At 39.9% G+C, this 20238-nt stretch overlaps 1 protein-coding gene across 8 annotated transcripts in view; it reads left to right on the top strand.

Moving 5' to 3' along the window:
- Nucleotides 1-20238, top strand: part of Ncoa6 (nuclear receptor coactivator 6) — a 91165-nt gene that overhangs the window by 52935 nt on the left and 17992 nt on the right. For 6 of the 8 annotated variants that reach the window (XM_071608858.1, XM_071608863.1, XM_071608862.1 and 3 more), the window contains 6 exons: nt 857-985; nt 1953-2828; nt 4905-5051; nt 8353-9466; nt 13149-13270; nt 16768-19755. In XM_071608858.1, coding sequence (XP_071464959.1) covers nt 857-985; nt 1953-2828; nt 4905-5051; nt 8353-9466; nt 13149-13270; nt 16768-19755 — 5376 coding nt within the window. The remainder of the gene's footprint in view (nt 1-856; nt 986-1952; nt 2829-4904; nt 5052-8352; nt 9467-13148; nt 13271-16767; nt 19756-20238) is intronic. The other 2 variants (XM_071608861.1, XM_071608860.1) reach the window with 2 other exon arrangements.

The following is a 20238-nucleotide window of genomic DNA, read 5'->3' as shown; positions in this document are numbered from 1 at the left end:
GAAGATGGGAGAGGAGGGGAGGGGAGGGGAGGGGGGATAGTAGGGGATAGGAAAGGTAGCAAAATACAACAGACACTAGTATGGCAGTATGTATAAATGTGGATGTATAACTGATGTGATTCTGCAATCTGTATACTGGGTAAAAATGGGAGTTCATAACCCACTTGAATCAAATGTATGAAATATAATATGTCAAGAGCTTTGTAATGTTTTGAACAACTAATAAAAAAACTACAGTGAAAAAAACATTTTTAGAAAAAAAAAGAATAAAGGTTTAGAAAAAATTAAACCTTAGTGTTTATTAGCAGAGGGCAGATATATGGCTCTATATACATCCCTTTCAAGAGGGATGAGTCTCAAAAAATAATATTAAGTGAAAATGGAAACTGAAGAATATATATAGTGTGGTACCACTTATACAAAGATTAAAAGCATACAAAAATGCTGTGCAGCTTACCTACAAATGCAGAAACATTCATGGAATTTTTTTTTTTTTTTTACTATTTATTTGTAGATGAACACACAGTATCTTTATTTTTATGTGGTGCTGAGGATCAAACCCAGTGCCTCACACATGTGAGGCAAGCACTTTACCACTGTGCTACAGCCCCAGCCCCACATGGAACTTTTAACACCAATTATAGTAAGAGGAAGGAAATGAAATAGAAGTAGTGTAGGGTTTCTGACATATCTATATATGTACTGGGAGGAGAGGGAGCAAAGGTTTTACATTTTTAATAGGTAGATACCATAGAAATTCTTTATACCTTTTCTCTTTCTTGAAATATATCATCAAAAACAAAAATTGTGCCTATTCCAATACTCTATTTTAGGGATCTTTATTTTTTCCCCCTAGGATTAATGAGAATGGCCAGTCCTGCCACTGTTATGATACCCCAGAGTGGAAATGTGTCATCTTCCATGATGGCACCAGGCCCCAATCCAGAGCTGCAGCCCAGGACCCCTCGCCCTGCTTCTCAGTCAGGTAATGATACCAATCTTTGAGGATTGAAGAACCTGGAACTTCTATAGAGATGATTATAAAATTCCACCTATTTCTTATACTGTATTCCTAACTGTCCAGCTTAAATGTTACTTTCTTTACCAATTTTGCTCTGATATCTTCAAGCCAAACGTCATCATTTCCTTCTCAGCATTTCTCATTGTTATCAATTAATAATACTCCATCATTTCTAAAAAGCATGCCTGGGCCTACTTAGTATTGCAAGATATTTCATGACAAAATTCTGTAGTCAAGTAAATTTGGTAAATGCATCCTACTTTACACTGCCTATTTGAAATTCAGTATTAACATATTGGAGATGCGTACATCCTACTATAAAAAAACAAACTTGTCTAAGGATGTTAGATTCAATATTTCCCAAACCTGATTGACAATTTTGTTTCGTTTTCTTATAACAGTGATTAACACAGTTCCCTAGTATGTGATTTGGAAATTACTGCTATCCACATTTATATATATTCAACAGTGGCTCTTATATCCACTGTTGAACCATAAACTCTTTAAAGCAAGAAGTAGTGAAGGTTTTCTGACATATCTATATATGTACTGGGAGGAGAGGGAGCAAAGGTTTTACATTTTTAAAAGGTAGATACTGGGGGCTGGGGATGTGTCTCAAGCGGTGGCGCGCTCGCCTGGCATGCATGAGGCCCGGGTTCAATCCTCAGCACCACATACAAAGGTGTTGTGTCCACTGAAAACTAAAAAAAATAAATACTAAAAAAAATTCTCTCTCTCTCTCAAAAAAAAAATAAATAAATAAAAGGTAGATACCATAGAAATTCTTTATACCTTTCACTTTCTTGAATGTTGGTATGTTGCTTTGTATAAAGAAGGTGCTTGCAAACATGGTAACATGAATGGTACCAGGCTGCATTAAGCATCTAGGTTGCAGTAGGTTGATTATTGTTTTGTTGACTGTCTTTAACAGATGCAATGGATCCACTCCTCTCTGGGCTCCATATGCAACAGCAGAGTCATCCCTCAGGATCTTTAGCTCCTCCTCATCACCCAATGCAGCCTGTCCCTGTGAACAGACAAATGAACCCAGCTAATTTTCCCCAGCTGCAGCAACAGCAACAACAACAGCAACAACAGCAGCAGCAGCAGCAGCAGCAGCAGCAGCAACAATTGCAGGCAAGACCCCCACAGCAACATCAGCAGCAGCAGCAGCCACAGGGGATTCGACCCCAGTTTACTGCCCCAACTCAGGTGCCTGTTCCTCCAGGCTGGAACCAGCTGCCTTCTGGAGCCCTTCAGCCTCCTCCAGCCCAGGGTTCTCTGGGCACAATGACTGCAAACCAAGGGTGGAAGAAGTCTCCCTTGCCTGGCCCAATGCAACAGCAACTCCAGGCAAGACCATCCTTAGCCACGGTACAGACACCTTCCCACCCTCCCCCTCCATATCCCTTTGGCAGCCAGCAAGCCTCACAAGCCCATGCAAACTTTCCTCAGATGAGCAACCCAGGCCAGTTCACAGCTCCTCAGATGAAGAGCTTACAGGGGGGGCCCTCCAGGGTCCCAACCCCCCTGCAGCAGCCCCACCTCACCAACAAGTCTCCTGCCTCCTCACCCTCCTCCTTCCAGCAGGGATCCCCTGCATCCTCCCCAACGGTTAACCAAACTCAGCAGCAGATGGGACCAAGGCCACCTCAAAATAACCCACTTCCCCAGGGATTTCAGCAGCCCGTCAGCTCTCCGGGTCGGAATCCTATGGTTCAACAGGGAAATGTGCCACCTAACTTCATGGTGATGCAGCAGCAACCACCAAACCAGGGGCCACAGAGTTTACATCCAGGCCTAGGAGGTGAGGAATACTGAAGCTATTTATGTTGGTAAATTTGCTGGAGATAGATCTGAATAGAACTTAAGTTTTTAGAGTTAATGGAGGGAGTGAAATAAGGATGTAATTATTTGCTTTTGTGAAATGGTGGTGACAATATAACTTAGTTAACTTGATGCATTATTATTTTGATACGTTGTTCAGCATTTTATTGATTAAATATAAGCTAGATCTCTGGATAAAATGCAGGTAAAATTCAATATAGAGATTTCATTTTGTTTTTCAGATTTTTTTTTTTTTTTTGCTTGATCTTATACTAGTAAATTAAAATTTCCAGAAGAAACATGCATTTTATTAACAACTTAAACTTCTTGGCTACTGAAAAAATTAAGATTATGCAGTAGAGCAAAAATGAAAAGATAAATACAGGGTCTTATTGGGGAAAATGCCCTTCTAGTTACCAATTTTGATAATCCTAGTTAGTAAAATAGTAAGCATGGTATTTGTTAACTTTGATTAAAGTATTAAAGGGGAATAAGTTCAGAAATCATTGACTTTTATAGTTTTATAATGCCAATGCCTGCTCCTCAGAGAGGGAATTCCACTAGTTATACCTAAAGGAGATTTATTTATTTATTTTGTAAGGTGCCTCTTGTATGAAGAAAAAGCAATGGAGCTTAATGTGTGAGAGGTAAAACGATTACAGTAAAACTTATCCATCTCCATGTTTATTATTTATTCTTATTAATCATTGATCTAGTGCACATGAATGTGCTTGGAGCTTTTCAGTAAGTTATAGAGAGTGTCAGTAATACTGTCATCTGATAAACATATCCCCCACCAAAAGACACCCATTGCCTACCCAGAAAAAAACCCTTACATCTTTAGTGCAATATAGCAAAGGCATGTTCCCATGGTTTCTGGTGAAATTAAGTTGCTCATCAGTCTTCTCACTCTCTTGTAATTAATTTTGCTGACATGCAGGTTCTAATATTTGAATCCTAAGACGTTTTTAGAAAATGCAAGAATGTTTCAACTCCATACTTCACTGTTCTGGGCATCTAGCCCTGGATCAGTGGAAGCTGGGTAGTCCCTCCTGCAAATGTGATTACTGATTTAATTACAATGGAAGCATGCAAGTGGGGACTTGTCACTGCTAAAGAAAGGACAAGTGCATATTTGTCTACAAAGAGTTTTTCAGGGCATTGAAAATTTGGCCCTTAAAATAAAATAAATGGAGAAATGCAAGAAAATTTTAAGCAAGCTTTAGGTCTTGATGCTTTCATAGAACAGATGATATGCTCACCTAGGTGATCTGGCCACATCAAGGCCTGTGTTATAAACAATGAGTGGGTCTGAGATTCTCCTTGTTACAAATTTGTTTTTTGAAATTAGGCCTTTGTAAAAGGAAGTAATACTTGAGTAAGATTCCATTAGAGCATGGTTTTTGGTGCCATAGCTGTCAGAATCACAGCAGACCTTATGAGAGAAAGGCATAATGATAAGTTTAACATAGCCTCATTTTGGAGCTCCTGTGAACTGTTTCTAATATCTGATCTCTTCCAAAGAGACAGGCACAACATTAGGGGGAAATTTACTGCAAAGGAGATTGTCATCCATTTCCCTTAAAGGAAAAAAATCATCTATCTATCTTTAATATCGGGACCCAGCTCTCTGTTTTATAGTATTTCATATCAATTTATTTGAATATGAGAGAAGTTAACATATTCCTTTGGTGCCTTTGTTAAAGTATGTAAAGTTTTGGGGTCCATTGTATTACAGAGAAAAGTGAACCCTCAAACCTTGCTGTGGCGTGGCCTCAGATCACATTTAGGGAGCAGATTGCCATCTTTTCCTTGGCATGTTCTAAGTGTAAATTTTTTAGTATTTCTTTTCCATTTTGACAATGCTCATGTAAGAGATTGTGTTGATTTTTTTAACCATCTTTCCCAACCTTATTATTAAAGATCCTACCAGTGTGACAGAGAGAGCTAAGCCAGTGGAGAAACTTCATGCAGCTCATCCTTCCTTATTCATTCCATATCTAAGCAAGAGTATAAATTTGCTAGGTAACTGCCTTACTCATTGTTTTCTATTAAGGAATGCCTAAACGCCTCCCACCTGGCTTCTCAGCAGGACAGGCCAATCCGAACTTTATGCAAGGTCAGGTGCCTTCTACCACAGCAACCACCCCTGGGAATTCAGGAGCCCCTCAGCTGCAAGCAAATCAAAGTGTCCAGCATGCAGGTTTGTTTTCTATAATTTATTCAACTAGCATTTATTGAGCATCATGTGGGAGATGCCTTAGTAGGCAACAGGAATATATAGATTAATAATTCTTGGTCTCTCCCCTTAATTTCAAATGCATATTAATCATTCAGAATAGTAATTGATATGTGGAAAATAGGCAAAAATGTCTCAGGAGCCTAGAAACATCTAAGAAAAGGAGTGAAACTTGAGTTAGAGCAGGAGTCAGGCTTTTTGTTTTTTTCATGGAAAGAGCCAGAAAGTAAATATTTTAGGTTATTTGGGGTTTTTTTGCAGCTACTCAATTCACCTTGACAAAACAGCAGTGGGCCTAATTTGGCCCACTCAGGAGGAGTTTGCTGACTTCTGAGTTAGGGCTTGCTCAAGTAGTAAAAGGAAAAAGGCATTTCTGGCAGAGGAAACTGAAGATAAAAAGGCATGTAGGCATATGGCATGTTGGGATGATTGCAACTTTTAAAATCTATATGTAATACATGTTAGCTTTGTTTATGCCAAAGTATGAATTCTGATGTACACTGTGTTATTTTTCAAAAACAATCGTACCAATTTAATGCCAAAAGTGAAGTGTATATAAGAAGAAATTTTGGAGAGGAAATAAGATACAGTGGAATGACTAAAAAGTAGTATTTGTAATCAGTATTTTATAAGCCCAAAAATTCATTTTTCTGAGTTTCTGGTTACTTAGGGAACATGCCTAATCCATTTATCCTTTCAAATAGTTTGGATTGACATAGATCAAATATTTTCAGAACTGCCATGCCCATTCCAGAGTTAATTTAATTATGTGATTCCAACTTTAATTGTAAATTGCTGAGGAATGAGGAAAAATTCTAACTTAATAAAAAAAATTTCAGACTGTCTCTTGAAGGGATAGCAAATTACTGGACTTTACCTGTCTGCCAGTGCAAAACTATATTCATGAGTTATGTTAATTAATGTTTTTATAGGAAGCTATTTACTTATTTATTTATACTAGAACACGGGGGCCACATCCCCAGCTCTTTTTTGAGACAGGGTCTTGCTTAGTTGCCTAGGTTACTCTGGAAGTTGGAATCCTCCTGCCTCAACTTTCTGAGCCACTAGGATTACAAGCTTAGAGGAAGTTTTATTTAAAGCATAATTAAACATAATTTTCCACCCTAGAACAGCTATCATATTTTTATATGATAGGTTTTTTTCTTGTTTTTTTTAAGATGCATTTTTTATTTTTAAATTTAAGTGCAATAATTCTTAGTCCTGCTTATCGGGGTTTCCTATTTTTAAATACACAACAATAGTGGAATGCATTATACTCCTTATTACACATATACAGCACAATTTTTCGTAACTCTGTATATAAAGTATGTTCACACCAAATTATACATGTACTCTTCTTTTTGCATTACAATTATTAATGTACTATGTACCATAGTTTTTTATATCTCTGTTCGTATATAAGGTATGTTGACATCAAATTCAAATCTTCATACGTGTATTTTGTATAAAGTGGGGTAGGGAGGGAGAACATGGGAGGAAGATTATTTCTAGATAGGGAAGAGGGGTGGGAAAGAGAGAGGGGGAAGGGGATTAGCAAGGATGGTGGAATGTGATGGTCATCATTATATGGTATTTCTCATATGCCCCTATTGTTTTGATTTCCCCATTTAGCCTTTCTAAAGTAGCTCTACTTTTGTCTGTCATTTTCTGTTGTCCTATTTTATTTAGCTTTTACTGCTTCCTGAAAAAATACTCAACTGTTTGTATTATCTCTCTTGCCAGCCAAACTCCACAGAGACAAGGAATTGAGTCTTCCTTGAGATTCAGGAAAAGTCTGGAGAGTGTGAACCAGGGACAGTTTGTCCCCTGCCTCTCTGACTGGAACATGAACTGGCTTCATAACGTCATTATAGCCACTTTTTAGTCCCCATTTAAAAGTGAAAAATAAAAGATAAAATAAGCTAGAAGTAGGGGCTGGAGATAAGGCTCAGTGGTAGAGCACTTGCCTAGCATGCATGAGCCTCTGGGTTCCATTTCTAGGACTTAAAAAAAGGGGCGGGGGGGGCGGGGTGGAGGGTAAGGGAGGGTAGGTAATTCAAGTAGCTACAGAAAAATCTCAAGGACCCAACAGTAAACAAACACTGCAGTAGGCCAGGCAGCACCTTTTCTCTAACTTAGAAGAATAGAACATGTCCCTTGTTTTTCACTAGGGACTCTCAAGAAGTATATATACAATCACTGAACTTTTTAGCATCCCTTTGACTGCAACTTCCAGATGGGTCATCTGGTCAGTTGGCTCTCATTATGTCAGGATTAAACAATTTTTACCACACCAGGGCAAAGGAGACCTGTCTTAGGAAGTATTGGGTATTCTCTTCTTTAAAGTGCAGCAAATAGCATGACTAGCCTTTGAGAGTAATAGTTTTCCAAGAAACATTGTTGGGGTTTTCCTAAGAGAATATGGCACATTCTTGGTTTCCCTGGCTCACTTATAACAGAGTTTACTTCAGTATATGCAATGTTGTTTTGTTGTTGTTGTTGTTTAGTTTTCTTCATAATAAGGTAGCCACAAGTCATTGAAAACAGTGAAATATTGCCTTCCTCTTTATTTAATCTAAAAGAAAAGTTTTCTGATTTTTGAAATATTAACTTTAAGTCAGAACTCAGGAATAAAGAAACTATCTCCTTCTTTCTTAATTCTGTTGCATAGTCATGGAAATTGTAAACAATTATCCCATATTGCATCTCCGTAGTTTAAAAAACTCACAAAAAGTATGTTAAGCCAGGCGTGGTGGCTCACACCTGTAATCCCAGCAACTTGGGAGGAGGCTGAAGCAGGAGCATTGCAAGTTCAAAGCCAGCCTCAGCAATTTAGTGAGGCAAGCACTCTACCAACTGAACTGCATCCCCAGCCCAGCCTCAGCAATTTAGTGAGGCAAGCACTCTACCAACTGAACTGCATCCCCAGCCCAGCCTCAGCAATTTAGTGAGGCAAGCACTCTACCAACTGAACTGCATCCCCAGCCCAGCCTCAGCAATTTACTGAGGCCCTAAGCAACTCAGAGAGACTCTGTCTCAAAATAAAATACAAAAAAAGGCTGGGGATATGGCTCAGTGGTTAAGCACCCCTGGGTTCCACCCTGGTACCAAAAAAAAAAAAGTATATCGAACAGCTCATTTATGTTGGTCAGTGTATATATGGATGATGGGTATTTTTCTAAGTAAGGTTTTGAGTATCTTAATACCAATAAGATAATAATATTTTTCTGAAACTATGCATTTTTTTTCTTTTTTTTCCTTTAAGGTGGTCAAGGAGCTGGTCCTCAAAACCAGATGCAGGTGTCTCACGGGCCACCAAGTATGATGCAGCCCAGCCTCATGGGAATTCATGGCAACATGAACAACCAGCAGGCTGGTAGTTCTGGGGTTCCACAGGTGAACCTGGGCAACATGCAAGGCCAGCCCCAACAGGGCCCACCTTCTCAGCTGATGGGCATGCACCAGCAGATTGTGCCCTCCCAGGGCCAGATGGTCCAGCAACAAGGAACTCTGAACCCTCAGAACCCTATGATCCTTTCAAGGGCCCAGCTTATGCCACAGGGCCAGATGATGGTGAACCCTCAGAACCAAAATCTTGGGCCTTCACCTCAAAGGATGACCCCACCCAAGCAGATGCTGTCCCAGCAGGGCCCACAAATGATGGCACCACATAACCAGATGATGGGGCCTCAGGGACAAGTTTTGCTCCAACAGAACCCAATGATAGAACAGATCATGACCAATCAGATGCAGGGGAATAAGCAGCAGTTTAACACGCAGAACCAATCCAGTGTCATGCCGGGACCAGCACAGATAATGAGGGGACCAACTCCGAACATGCAAGGAAACATGGTACAGTTTACGGGACAGATGTCAGGACAGATGCTGCCCCAACAAGGGCCTGTGAACAACAGTCCATCTCAGGTTATGGGGATTCAGGGACAGGTCCTAAGGCCACCAGGGCCCAACCCACACATGGCCCAGCAGCATGGTGATCCTGCAACTACAGCAAATAATGATGTCAGCTTGTCTCAGATGATGCCTGATGTTAGCATGCAACAAACCAACATGGTCCCCCCCCACGTGCAGGCCATGCAGGGAAACAGTGCCTCGGGAAACCACTTCTCAGGCCATGGGATGCCTTTCAATGCACCTTTCAGTGGAGCACCCAATGGAAATCAGATATCCTGTGGTCAGAATCCAGGCTTTCCTGTCAATAAGGATGTAACGCTAACAAGCCCATTGTTGGTCAACTTATTGCAGAGTGACATCTCTGCAGGTCATTTTGGGGTAAACAATAAGCAAAATAATACCAACGCAAATAAACCTAAGAAGAAGAAACCCCCTCGGAAGAAGAAAAATAGTCAGCAAGATCTAAAGTAGGTTGTGATAATTTTGCCTCAAATTTTATTTGTTTGTTTTTATGTGGACACTTTCATTGGTGAAAATTTTTTAGAATATATAAAATTAGAATAGTATGAGATCTTTCTGCTTCAACAGTTATCGTAGCCTATCTTGCCTTCATCTGTATTTTCTTTCATTATTCTCTTGATTCTTTTGAAGCAATTATACTCTATTTTAATGCCTACCTCTCAAAAATAAGGAAAGTTTTCCTTTTTTGGGTGGTACTGAGAGGATTGAACCCTGAGCCTCACACATGCTAGGTAAGTGCTCTACCTCTGAGCTACGCTCCCATCCCTTTTTATTTTGAGACAGGGTCTTACTAAGTTGTTGAGGCTGACCTGGAACTTGTGATATTCCTGCCTCAGGCCTCCAAGTAGCTGGGATTGAAGGCATGTGCCACTGTGTCCCTAGCAGGACAGTTATTTTATATGACTACACAATAATACCATAGTACATCTAGAAAGCTAATACATCCTTAATAGTCTCACATATCCAAACTGTGCTCACATATCTCTAATTATCTCAGGTTTTTTTTCTTACAGTTCACTTGTTTAAGGGTTCAAATGATGTTGATATGTTGCAGTAGGCTGATATGTGTCTTAATTCTGCCCTTTCCCAGGGGGTTGTCGTACCCAGAACCTGAAAAGTAATTGGTGCTACCATACTTGAGCTCCACAAACCACTGGCTTTAGGCTTATGGATGTTGGGGAGCCAGGGAGGCCAAATATGTTCTGGGAATAAAAACTGCTTATGGAGACTCCCTTCTGTCTCAAAAATAAAAATGTTCTTCTAGCTGGGCATGTTGGTGCCCCCTGTAATCCCAGCAGCTCTGGAGGCTGAGGCAGAGGATCAAAGATTCGATGCCAGGTTGGGGTTGTGGTTCAGTGGTAGAGTGCTCACTTGACATATCTGAGGCCTTGGGTTCGATTCTCAGCACTGCATATAAATAAGTAAAATAAGGTTTATTGACAACTAAAAAAAATATTTAAAAAAGGAAAAAAAAATTAAAAAGTTTGATGCCAACTTAGCAATTTAGCAAGGCTTTAAGCAACTTAGCAAGACCCTGTCTCAAAATAAAAAATAAGGACTGGGATGTGACTCAGTGGTAAAGCACCCCCGGGTTCATTCCCTGGTACCAAAAAAATAATGTTCTTTTGCACTGATACCTTTTCTTTAAAGGCCCTATCATCCCTAGAAGCTTAAACCCCATACTAAGATGATTATAACTTTTAATTAGTTACCCTTTCAGTAAACTTTCTCCAGGTGAGCTCTTTTGCAAAATCACAGTAGAAAGGGCAACTAAAAATTTATACTTCATTTCCTGAAGCTAAGTATTAATTTAAATAATGTTTCTGATTTTGATTAAAAAAAAGTTTTAGAATAAATATTAATTAAGCTAGATTTTCAGCCTTTAGTTATAAAACTGGAATTTAGAGACATTTACTAATAGGGAATAGTAACCAATGAATGTAAAACAGATTAATTGAAATAAACTGGTAGAACTATAGAAAAAAATAAGGTTTATTTAAATATTCAAACCAAAAGTAGCTACCTTTACCCCAGCCTTCCCACAACATTCTTCATAGTCTAATTATATCATACTGTTTCTTGAATTTTATACATTAAAAGCCAATCACTGTATATTAACAGTATGTTTTCCTGAATTCAAACTTAAAGCCTTTAATTATCTGATTTTTCTAGTAGCTCCTCCTCAGTTAAATTCTTTTCTCATATTTTTATTGGTGATTTATAGTGACATATGATGATGGGATTCATTGTTAAATGTTTGTATATATACAATATAACAATATACTTTGGCCAGTATCATTCCCCATTATTTTCCCTTTCCATCTCTTCCCTCTCCCCTCCCTTTCCTCTACTCTGCTGATCTCTCTTTGATTTTCATGAGATCTCCTACCTTTCTTTTCCTTTTTCCTCTGTAACTTCAACAAAGGAGCAAAAAACATCCAAACCTTGACTTTCTGAGTTTGACTTGTTTTATTCAACATAATGTTCTCAAGTTCCATTCATTTTCCTGCACATAATATAAATTTATTCTTTTTGGTTGAATAAAACTCTGTTGTCTATATATACAACATTTGCTTTATCAATTCATCTATTGATGGACACGTAGGCTGATTTCATAGTTTGGCTGTTATGAGTTGTGCTGCTATAAACATGAGTATGCATGTATCACTATAGTATGCTGAATTTAATTCTTTAGGATAAATGCTGAGGAGTTGTATTACTGAGTCATATGGTGATTCCATGCCTCTTCTTTTGGGGGAATTCCATACTGATTTCCATAGTGATTGTACTAATTTACAATCCCACCAACAATGTTAAACTGTTCCTTTTTCTCTATATCTTCTCCAGAATTTATTATTGTTTGTATTCTTGGTTACCACCATTCTCTTCAGTTAAATTCATCTATTAGCCTTTTGGAATAACATTTTTATGGGGATGATTGTTTTATTTCTCCCAGTAGGCTAGTTAGTTTGCATTTTTACTGTCCTCAACAGCCCTGAAGAAGATGGCTTACTTTTTGGTTCTATACTTTATGAAAAGGACCTTATACAGCATGAGGGCTCCTAGGTAGGAAGATCACCCGCTTACCATGGAACCTTTTCCTATCTCTTGTACCTCTCTGGAACTTTGTTTTTTTCATCTGTAACATAAGGGAACTGAAGAAAATATCTGAGTTTGTTTGTTTGTTTTAGTTATAGAATTCTTTGAAAGTAAAGGATATCATAGAATCCTTGCTCATAACTTTAAGTGAGAGGAAAGTCATATAAGGAACAAACTGATCTAGGGATCTGGATGTGCTAAAAATCTGCTTCAGGTTCTAAATTTTCATATGCTGGTGCTTTTAAGATAGATTTATGGTGGCTTATTAAACTATCCAGAGTATGAGACAAAATACTATCTAAAAGTGGGTGGCCACAATCAAGACATAAATAAAACTGAATTGAATAAAACTCTGTTGTCTATATATACAACTTAATGAGACCCTGTTTCTAAACTAAAAGTAGGAAAGAAAGGTACAGCTGGGAGTCAGATTATAAACCAAATGAGGGATGTGGGCACTCTGATTCCTTGGAAATGTGGGTATTAGTAACTAAGTTTCTTCACATTTTTCCTCACCCCACTAAAAATGCTAAAGTTTGTAAAAATGAATATATCTTAAAGCCAGTGTTTATCTATAGCAAAATTCAGTTAACTTTCTTGTAGTCTCTACCTTTCTTTGTTCCCCAAATACCATTTCCATCAGCTAACTTAGAAGTTGTTGCAAGGTGTTATGAATTACTGGAGCTAGATTCTTCAACTACACTGAAGATACTGTGGTTTCACATGAACAGTGACTAATAATATTGATAGTCCCAAACCAAGTCCAGGCCTTCTGAGAATGGGTGATTGCATGAAAAAGCACTTTGAGTAAATACGGTGCTATTAGAGTAAGTGGATTTTAACATTTAATGAATTTGCCAGGTTATTTTTATGCCAGTATTGACTATTTTATCCAGACTAGAGAGTTGTAAATAACAGTAAGAATTATAATGTAAATAGATTGTAGTTCTTTAGTAATAGGGGACAGGTTGAGGTAGTTTCATGTATTTTCTAGATATCTTACTCTCAAATGTCTTACTTATTTTTTAGCACCCCAGATGCTCGTCCAGCTGGTCTGGAGGAGGCCGATCAGCAATCATTGCCTGGAGAACAAGGAATTAACTTGGACAGCACGGGCCCTAAACTGCCAGAATTTTCAAATCGGCCACCAGGTAATAAAATGTTAGCTAAGGGTTATATACTTGTCATCATATATGCAAAATTACAAGGCTTCCTTTTCTTCAAGGAAACAGTGTTGCCGAGCACGGTGGTGCACTCCTGTAATCCCAGCAGCTGGGGAGGCTGAGGGAGGAGGATCACAAGTTCAAAGCCGGCCTCAGCAACTTATTGAGGCCCTTAAACAACTTAGTGAGACCCTGTTTCTAAATAAAATATAAAAAAGGGCTGGGGATGTGGCTCAGTGGTCAAGTGCCCCTGGGTTCAATCCCTGGTACCAAAAAAAAAAAAAAAAAAGTATTTTGTCTACTAACTAGTCTGCTTTAGCATTTTAATGTGTCTAGTATTTGGAAGCTTTGCCTTGATGTTAAGTAAATATTTCAAATATAACTTCTGAAGGCACAAACATATACATTCTACTCCAATCGTCTTTATTACTTAAAGTCTTTATAAAAATTAGAACTGAGATGTGAAATGCCTCTTTATTCTTATCAGTGTAAGGTTCTAGTTGGCATCAGAATCAAATAAGATTAAATGGAGAGATATTTTTACCTGATCTTGCTTGCCTGCTTTTCCTGCAGCCTTTCTTCCTGGAGCTTTTTCAAAGCAGGGAATTAAAAGAAAGTGATGTTTTTTAATAGAAGTTTTATTTTGAATCTTTAAAACATCAAAAATATATAAAGAATAAGAAAAAACATACCCATGTGCCTAACACCAGCTTAATGATTTATAACAAATAGTATGATATTGTTGAAATTCCTTATTCTGATTATAAAATATTGTCCTTTAAATGTTGATAAATTATGCTGAAAGGAAAAAAGCTTCTAGAATTCATTCATTCATTCCAACCCAGGTATTATAGAACCAAGGCCAGCTGCCACAGTATCTCTATACCTTGTTACTCCTGGTCTGAACAGTGATTTGTAGCTTTATTCCCCTATGACACAATTGAAGATACACAAGCCCTTCATACTCAGGGTTCTGTCTACTGTGTATTATAAAGAGCTGTTTTGTTTCTTCCTCATTAGTAACTCTACCTCCTTTTTGACATATAAGTGGAAGTAATGTTAAGGGTTTGGGGTGTGACTCAGTGCAGGCTTGCCTAGAATGCACGAGACCCTGGGATCTAACTCCAACACTACGTACATAAACAACAATAATAACAAAAATACCTAAAAAAAAAAGTGGTATTATTTTAGAGATAAATTAAGTAAATGTATTATGATGTCAGTACTTTGTGTTATTTATTTCAAATTGCTGGGGAATACACAGTTCTCGGCAGCACAGTTAAGGAGGAGGATTGCCAGTCTTTGGCAAATATGTCCAGAAGGCATGGTGAGCCTAAAGTACCCTCTTCCCCCAAGCACATCTGAACTCTTGTATGAATTCCAAGGATCTTCACACACATCATTTTCTTTTTTCTGCAAAAGGGGCCTGCAGGCTGAATTTGGCCTATAATGGGTTTGAATTGTCATGCTGTGTCTTAAGCAAAAACCTGAATTTAAATGCTGTTAAGAAAGGGTATCTGCTCTGCAGTTTGGCAGTGTCCACAGGACTCCTGCTGTCTTATATTAGCCTACTTCTTTTCTTTACCACATGCCTGGCCCCTTAAAGACAGATGAGTTTGCATCCTTGACTAATAAATTTGTTTTTTGATTGTGTATGGGCACTGTGTGTGTCATGGCTTTCCCTCTCCACCATTCTATCACATCAACCCCAATCTGTTTTCCTAGTAGTGCACTTTGGACTGCTGCCTCCAGTTTCTGGACCCTTTATAGCAGCCATGTCTTTGGCTGTTACTTTAAAGAGGCCACTCTATGCTGCACTCTTTGGTATTTGCTGTGCTGTCTGGTAAGCTGATTTTAAAGATGAAAGGCATCTGTGTAATAAAACTGATACGAATGGACTTTTGAAGAAATTATAATTTTCTTAATGTGAGAACCCCAGACTAGATGTAAAAAATAAAATCCCATTGTAAAAACCTGTAAAAATCTCATATGCTTTCGGCTTTATAAGGTCAAGAAGTTAGTTGGGCCTAAAACCAAAAGAATTTTTATGAAAATCTTCAAAACTGGATTCTGCACATTGCACCCATTGGTACTATGGAAATCTTTGACAAGAAGAAATTAATTAGCTCCTGAGTATGAAATCTGACCCACAGTATTTGGTACTGTTCTGTGAAAATTTTGAGCCAGCATTTCTTCCAACTGCCAGAGCCAACCATTCACATTATTGTACCCTGTTAAACCTTCCACATATATTTTTCATGCAACAGTCGAATGATCCAGTTTGTGGAACTGTATCCCAGCCATATGCCTACTTTTTCCCACTGAATGACCTTACTTTTGGTTTAATTTGATTATCTTTCTATCCTCTTTGCTGATTTTTAAGGTTTTTATTCTAAAATACCAGATTTTCAAAAGATGTAATCATTTGAAATGTTGTCTTCTTCAAGTCTGGAAGGCATTGTTCCTCAGAGTTCTTATTCCAAAATTATTTTTATTTCTGAGAGTTCTGCTTCTGGCTTATTTATTCTCCAGTTGTGGATTCATAGAAAACATTTCTCCAAATAGAGGTTTACATGTAAGAAAGTAAATGGAAATTAATATGCAAAAAACTTCGGTGCCCTCATTTTATTTACAACGTATATCAGCCCTTATTGTTCTTATTGATGCTGATGTGCACCAAGGGGCAGTTCAGTTCAACCCGTTTTCCTCAAAGAATGAGCCTGAAGGATGCAGCATAGTGTACGGAGCCAATGGACTAGAATAATTTTAAATCCTTCTTTCTTAAGGAACAAATCCTAGAATTTTACATTTTACTTCTATTGAAAGAATAAAAAGGCTATCTTCAATGCTGTTGTTTTCAACAAATTCAAAGCTTAAAAAAAGCAATTCTGGGGTGGGGCTGGGGTTGTAGCTCAGTCGTAGAACACTTGCCTCCCACGTGCGGGTCCCTGGGTTCGATCCTCAGCACCACATAAAAACCTCATATGAAATAGAGATATTATGTCCAACTACAACTTAAAAAAAGATTAAAAAAACAAACAAACAATTCTCTGCTAACAGAAAAAGGGAACCCTAAAGGCTTTACATCATTCACGTAGACAGTGAAATTCTGATTATGTCTACATGAGACCCGAAAGCTGGTGGCCAGCCACTTGCTGTTGATGTAGTTTTCTTCTTTCATATTTGGACCATCTGCCATAGTAGTATGGAGTACTCTCAGTCTTAGTACACTAATGCCTCATTCAGACCCTGCACACTGAGGAGCTCCACATTCCTAATGCTTTGCTTTTTGCTTCCTTAAGCAGTGTGCCTCTTTACTCATGTCAAATAATGAGGGGCTGTCCCCTGCCCCAGGAGCAGGGATGCCTGAGCTGTTTGTGCACATTCTGCCTGCCACCTAGATGAGTATTGCTTGGCTATACTCTAAAGGTGCAAAGTTCTCTTGCTGAAAGTCTAACTTCCCTGATTTTGGGGGCTTGTTTTAGGTTATCCTACTCAACCAGTTGAACAGAGGCCACTGCAGCAGATGCCTCCTCAACTCATGCAGCATGTGGCACCCCCACCACAGCCACCACAACAGCAGCCACAGCCACAAATGCCTCAGCAGCAACAGCAGCCTCCACCTCCTAGTCAGCCACAGTCTCAGCAGCAACAGCAACAGCAGCAACAACAACAAATGATGATGATGCTCATGATGCAGCAAGATCCCAAATCCGTTAGACTTCCAGTCTCCCAAAATGTCCATCCCCCAAGGGGACCTCTGAACCCAGACTCTCAGAGAATGCCCATGCAGCAGAGTGGCAATGTACCTGTCATGGTCAGTTTGCAAGGACCTGCCTCTGTGCCACCATCACCTGATAAACAAAGAATGCCAATGCCTGTAAATACTCCTTTGGGAAGTAATTCGAGGAAAATGGTATACCAGGAGAACCCACAGAATCCTTCTAGCTCACCTCTGGGAGAGATGTCTTCACTTCCTGAAGCAAGTGGCAGTGAAGTTCCATCGGTCTCAGGAGGCCCAAATAACATGCCTTCGCACTTAGTAGTTTCCCAGAACCAGTTACTGATGACAGGGCCCAAACCTGGACCATCACCCCTTTCAGCAACTCAAGGTGCAACTCCCCAGCAACCCCCTGTAAATTCCCTTCCCAGCTCCCATGGCCACCACTTTCCAAATGTGGCTGCTCCAACCCAGACATCTAGGCCTAAAACACCAAACAGAGCCAGCCCCAGACCCTATTATCCTCAGACACCCAACAACCGCCCTCCTAGCACAGAACCTTCAGAAATCAGTCTGTCACCAGAAAGACTCAATGCCTCCATAGCAGGACTCTTTCCTCCACAGATTAATATTCCTTTACCTCCTAGGCCAAATTTAAATAGGGGCTTTGATCAACAGGGCCTAAATCCAACAACTCTGAAGGCCATTGGGCAAGCACCTTCAAATCTTACCATGAATAATCCTTCCAATTTTGCAGCCCCACAAACTCACAAATTAGATTCTGTGGTGGTGAATTCTGGAAAGCAGTCTAATTCTGGAGCAACAAAACGAGCTAGTCCAAGCAACAGTCGCAGGTCTAGTCCTGGGTCCAGTAGGAAAACTACCCCAAGTCCTGGGAGGCAAAATTCAAAAGCCCCTAAACTTACTCTGGCATCTCAAACAAATGCAGCCCTGTTGCAAAATGTGGAGTTACCAAGAAATGTGTTGGTCAGTCCCACTCCTCTGGCCAATCCCCCTGTACCTGGGAGCTTTCCTAACAACAGTGGGCTGAATCCTCAGAATCCCACCGTGCCTGTGGCTGCAGTGGGGGCTGTTCTCGAGGATAACAAGGAGAGCTTGAATATGCCTCAGGACAGTGATTGCCAGAATTCCCAGGGTAGGAAGGAACAGGTAAATGTTGAGCTAAAAGTAGTCCCTGCCCAAGAAGTTAAAATGGTTGTCCCTGAAGATCAATCCAAAAAGGATGGGCAGCCTTCGGATCCTAACAAACTTTCCAGTGTTGAAGAGAACAAAACTTTGGTGTCTCCTGCCATGAGGGAAGCACCAACATCGTTAAGTCAACTTCTTGACAACTCTGGAGCTCCTAATGTGACCATTAAACCCCCTGGGCTTACAGATCTGGAAGTAACACCTCCATTAGTTTCAGGGGAGGACCTCAAAAAAGCACCTGTCATTCCCACACTGCAGGATCCGTCTTCTAAAGAGCCCTCTAATTCCCTAAACTTACCTCACAGTAATGAGCCGTGTTCAACCCTTGTGCATCCAGAAATGAGTGAGGTCAGTTCCAATGTTGCACCAAGCATCCCTCCAGTAATGTCAAGACCTGTCAGTTCTTCCTCCATTTCCACTCCCTTGCCCCCAAATCAAATAACTGTTTTTGTCACTTCCAATCCCATAACCACTTCAGCTAACACATCAGCAGCCCTGCCAACTCATTTGCAGTCTGCATTGATGTCAACAGTTGTCACGATGCCCAATGTGGGTAGCAAGGTTATGGTTTCTGAGGGACAGTCAGCTGCTCAGTCTAATGCCCGGCCTCAATTCATTACACCTGTCTTTATCAATTCATCCTCAATAATTCAGGTTATGAAAGGATCACAGCCAAGCACAATTCCTGCGGCCCCACTGACAACCAACTCTGGCCTGATGCCTCCCTCTGTTGCAGTTGTTGGTCCTTTACACATACCTCAGAACATAAAATTTTCTTCAGCTCCTGTACCACCTAATGTCCCCTCCAGTAGTCCTGCTTCCAACATACAGGCAAGTCGACCCTTGGTTCTTAACTCACGAGCCACTCCTGTTCAGCTTCCTTCACCTCCTTGTACATCTTCTCCAGTTGTCCCTCCTCATGTCCCTATCCAGCAAGTGAAAGAATTGAATCCAGATGAGGCCAGTCCTCAGGTGAGCACCTCAGCAGATCAGAGCACTCTCCCCTCGTCACAGTCAACCACAATGGTTTCTCCCCTTCTGACCAATAGTCCAGGCTCCTCTGTCAACCGACGAAGCCCGGTCTCATCTAGTAAGGGCAAAGGAAAAGTGGACAAAATTGGCCAGATTTTGTTGACCAAGGCATGTAAGAAAGTTACAGGCTCTCTTGAAAAAGGGGAAGAGCAATATGGTGCAGATGGAGAGACTGAAGGCCAAGGGCTGGAGACCACAGCTCCTGGACTTGTGGGAACAGAGCAGTTATCCACAGAGCTGGACAGTAAAACCCCAACACCCCCAGCACCTACTCTGCTAAAAATGACCTCTAGTCCAGTGGGCCTGGGCTCTGCCTCAGCAGGACCCAGCTTGCCTGGCGGTGCTCTCCCCACCAGTATACGCTCAATAGTACCCACTCTGGTATCCTCTGAGCTCATCTCCACGACGCCGACCACAAAAAGCAATCATGGTGGCATAGCATCGGAGCCACTTGTGGGTGGCCTAGTGGAGGAGAAGGTGGGATCCCATCCAGAGCTTCTACCCAGCATAGGTATGTACTTGGCCTTGGCATCACTCATAATGTCAGAGTTTTTTGATGACCTATCCCATAAGAGGAAAAGCATGATTCCTTTTCTACTTGGAGGAAGAATGGGCTAAATGCCAATAGTGATAATTTTATTTATTGAAAATACACTGGAAAATATGCTTTTAAATCACATGTTATGTTTACGCTCATGGATATGGTTCTCAGCTCCTAAAACAACACATTTTGTTTGTGTGTGTGTGTGTGTGTATATATATATATATATATATATATATATATATATATATATAAAGTTTCTCAGTTTACAAGGGAGTGTTTTTATATACATTATCACATCATTTTCATATCAACCATGTTAGGTTGTCTTACCCAATTGTATGGATGAGAAGATTGAAGCTCTAAGAAGATTAATATTTGTTCTGTCTATACTGTGAGTCTCCAGCCTGGCAGTTTCTCTTAAACATAAATGACAGCTTCTGCAGGTTCCCC

Source organism: Marmota flaviventris, chromosome 2 (assembly GCF_047511675.1).
Source record: "Marmota flaviventris isolate mMarFla1 chromosome 2, mMarFla1.hap1, whole genome shotgun sequence".
Taxonomy (NCBI): Eukaryota; Metazoa; Chordata; class Mammalia; order Rodentia; family Sciuridae; genus Marmota; species Marmota flaviventris.
The sequence above is the reverse complement of the archived record's forward strand: the minus strand, read 5'-3'. Positions and strand labels throughout refer to the sequence as shown.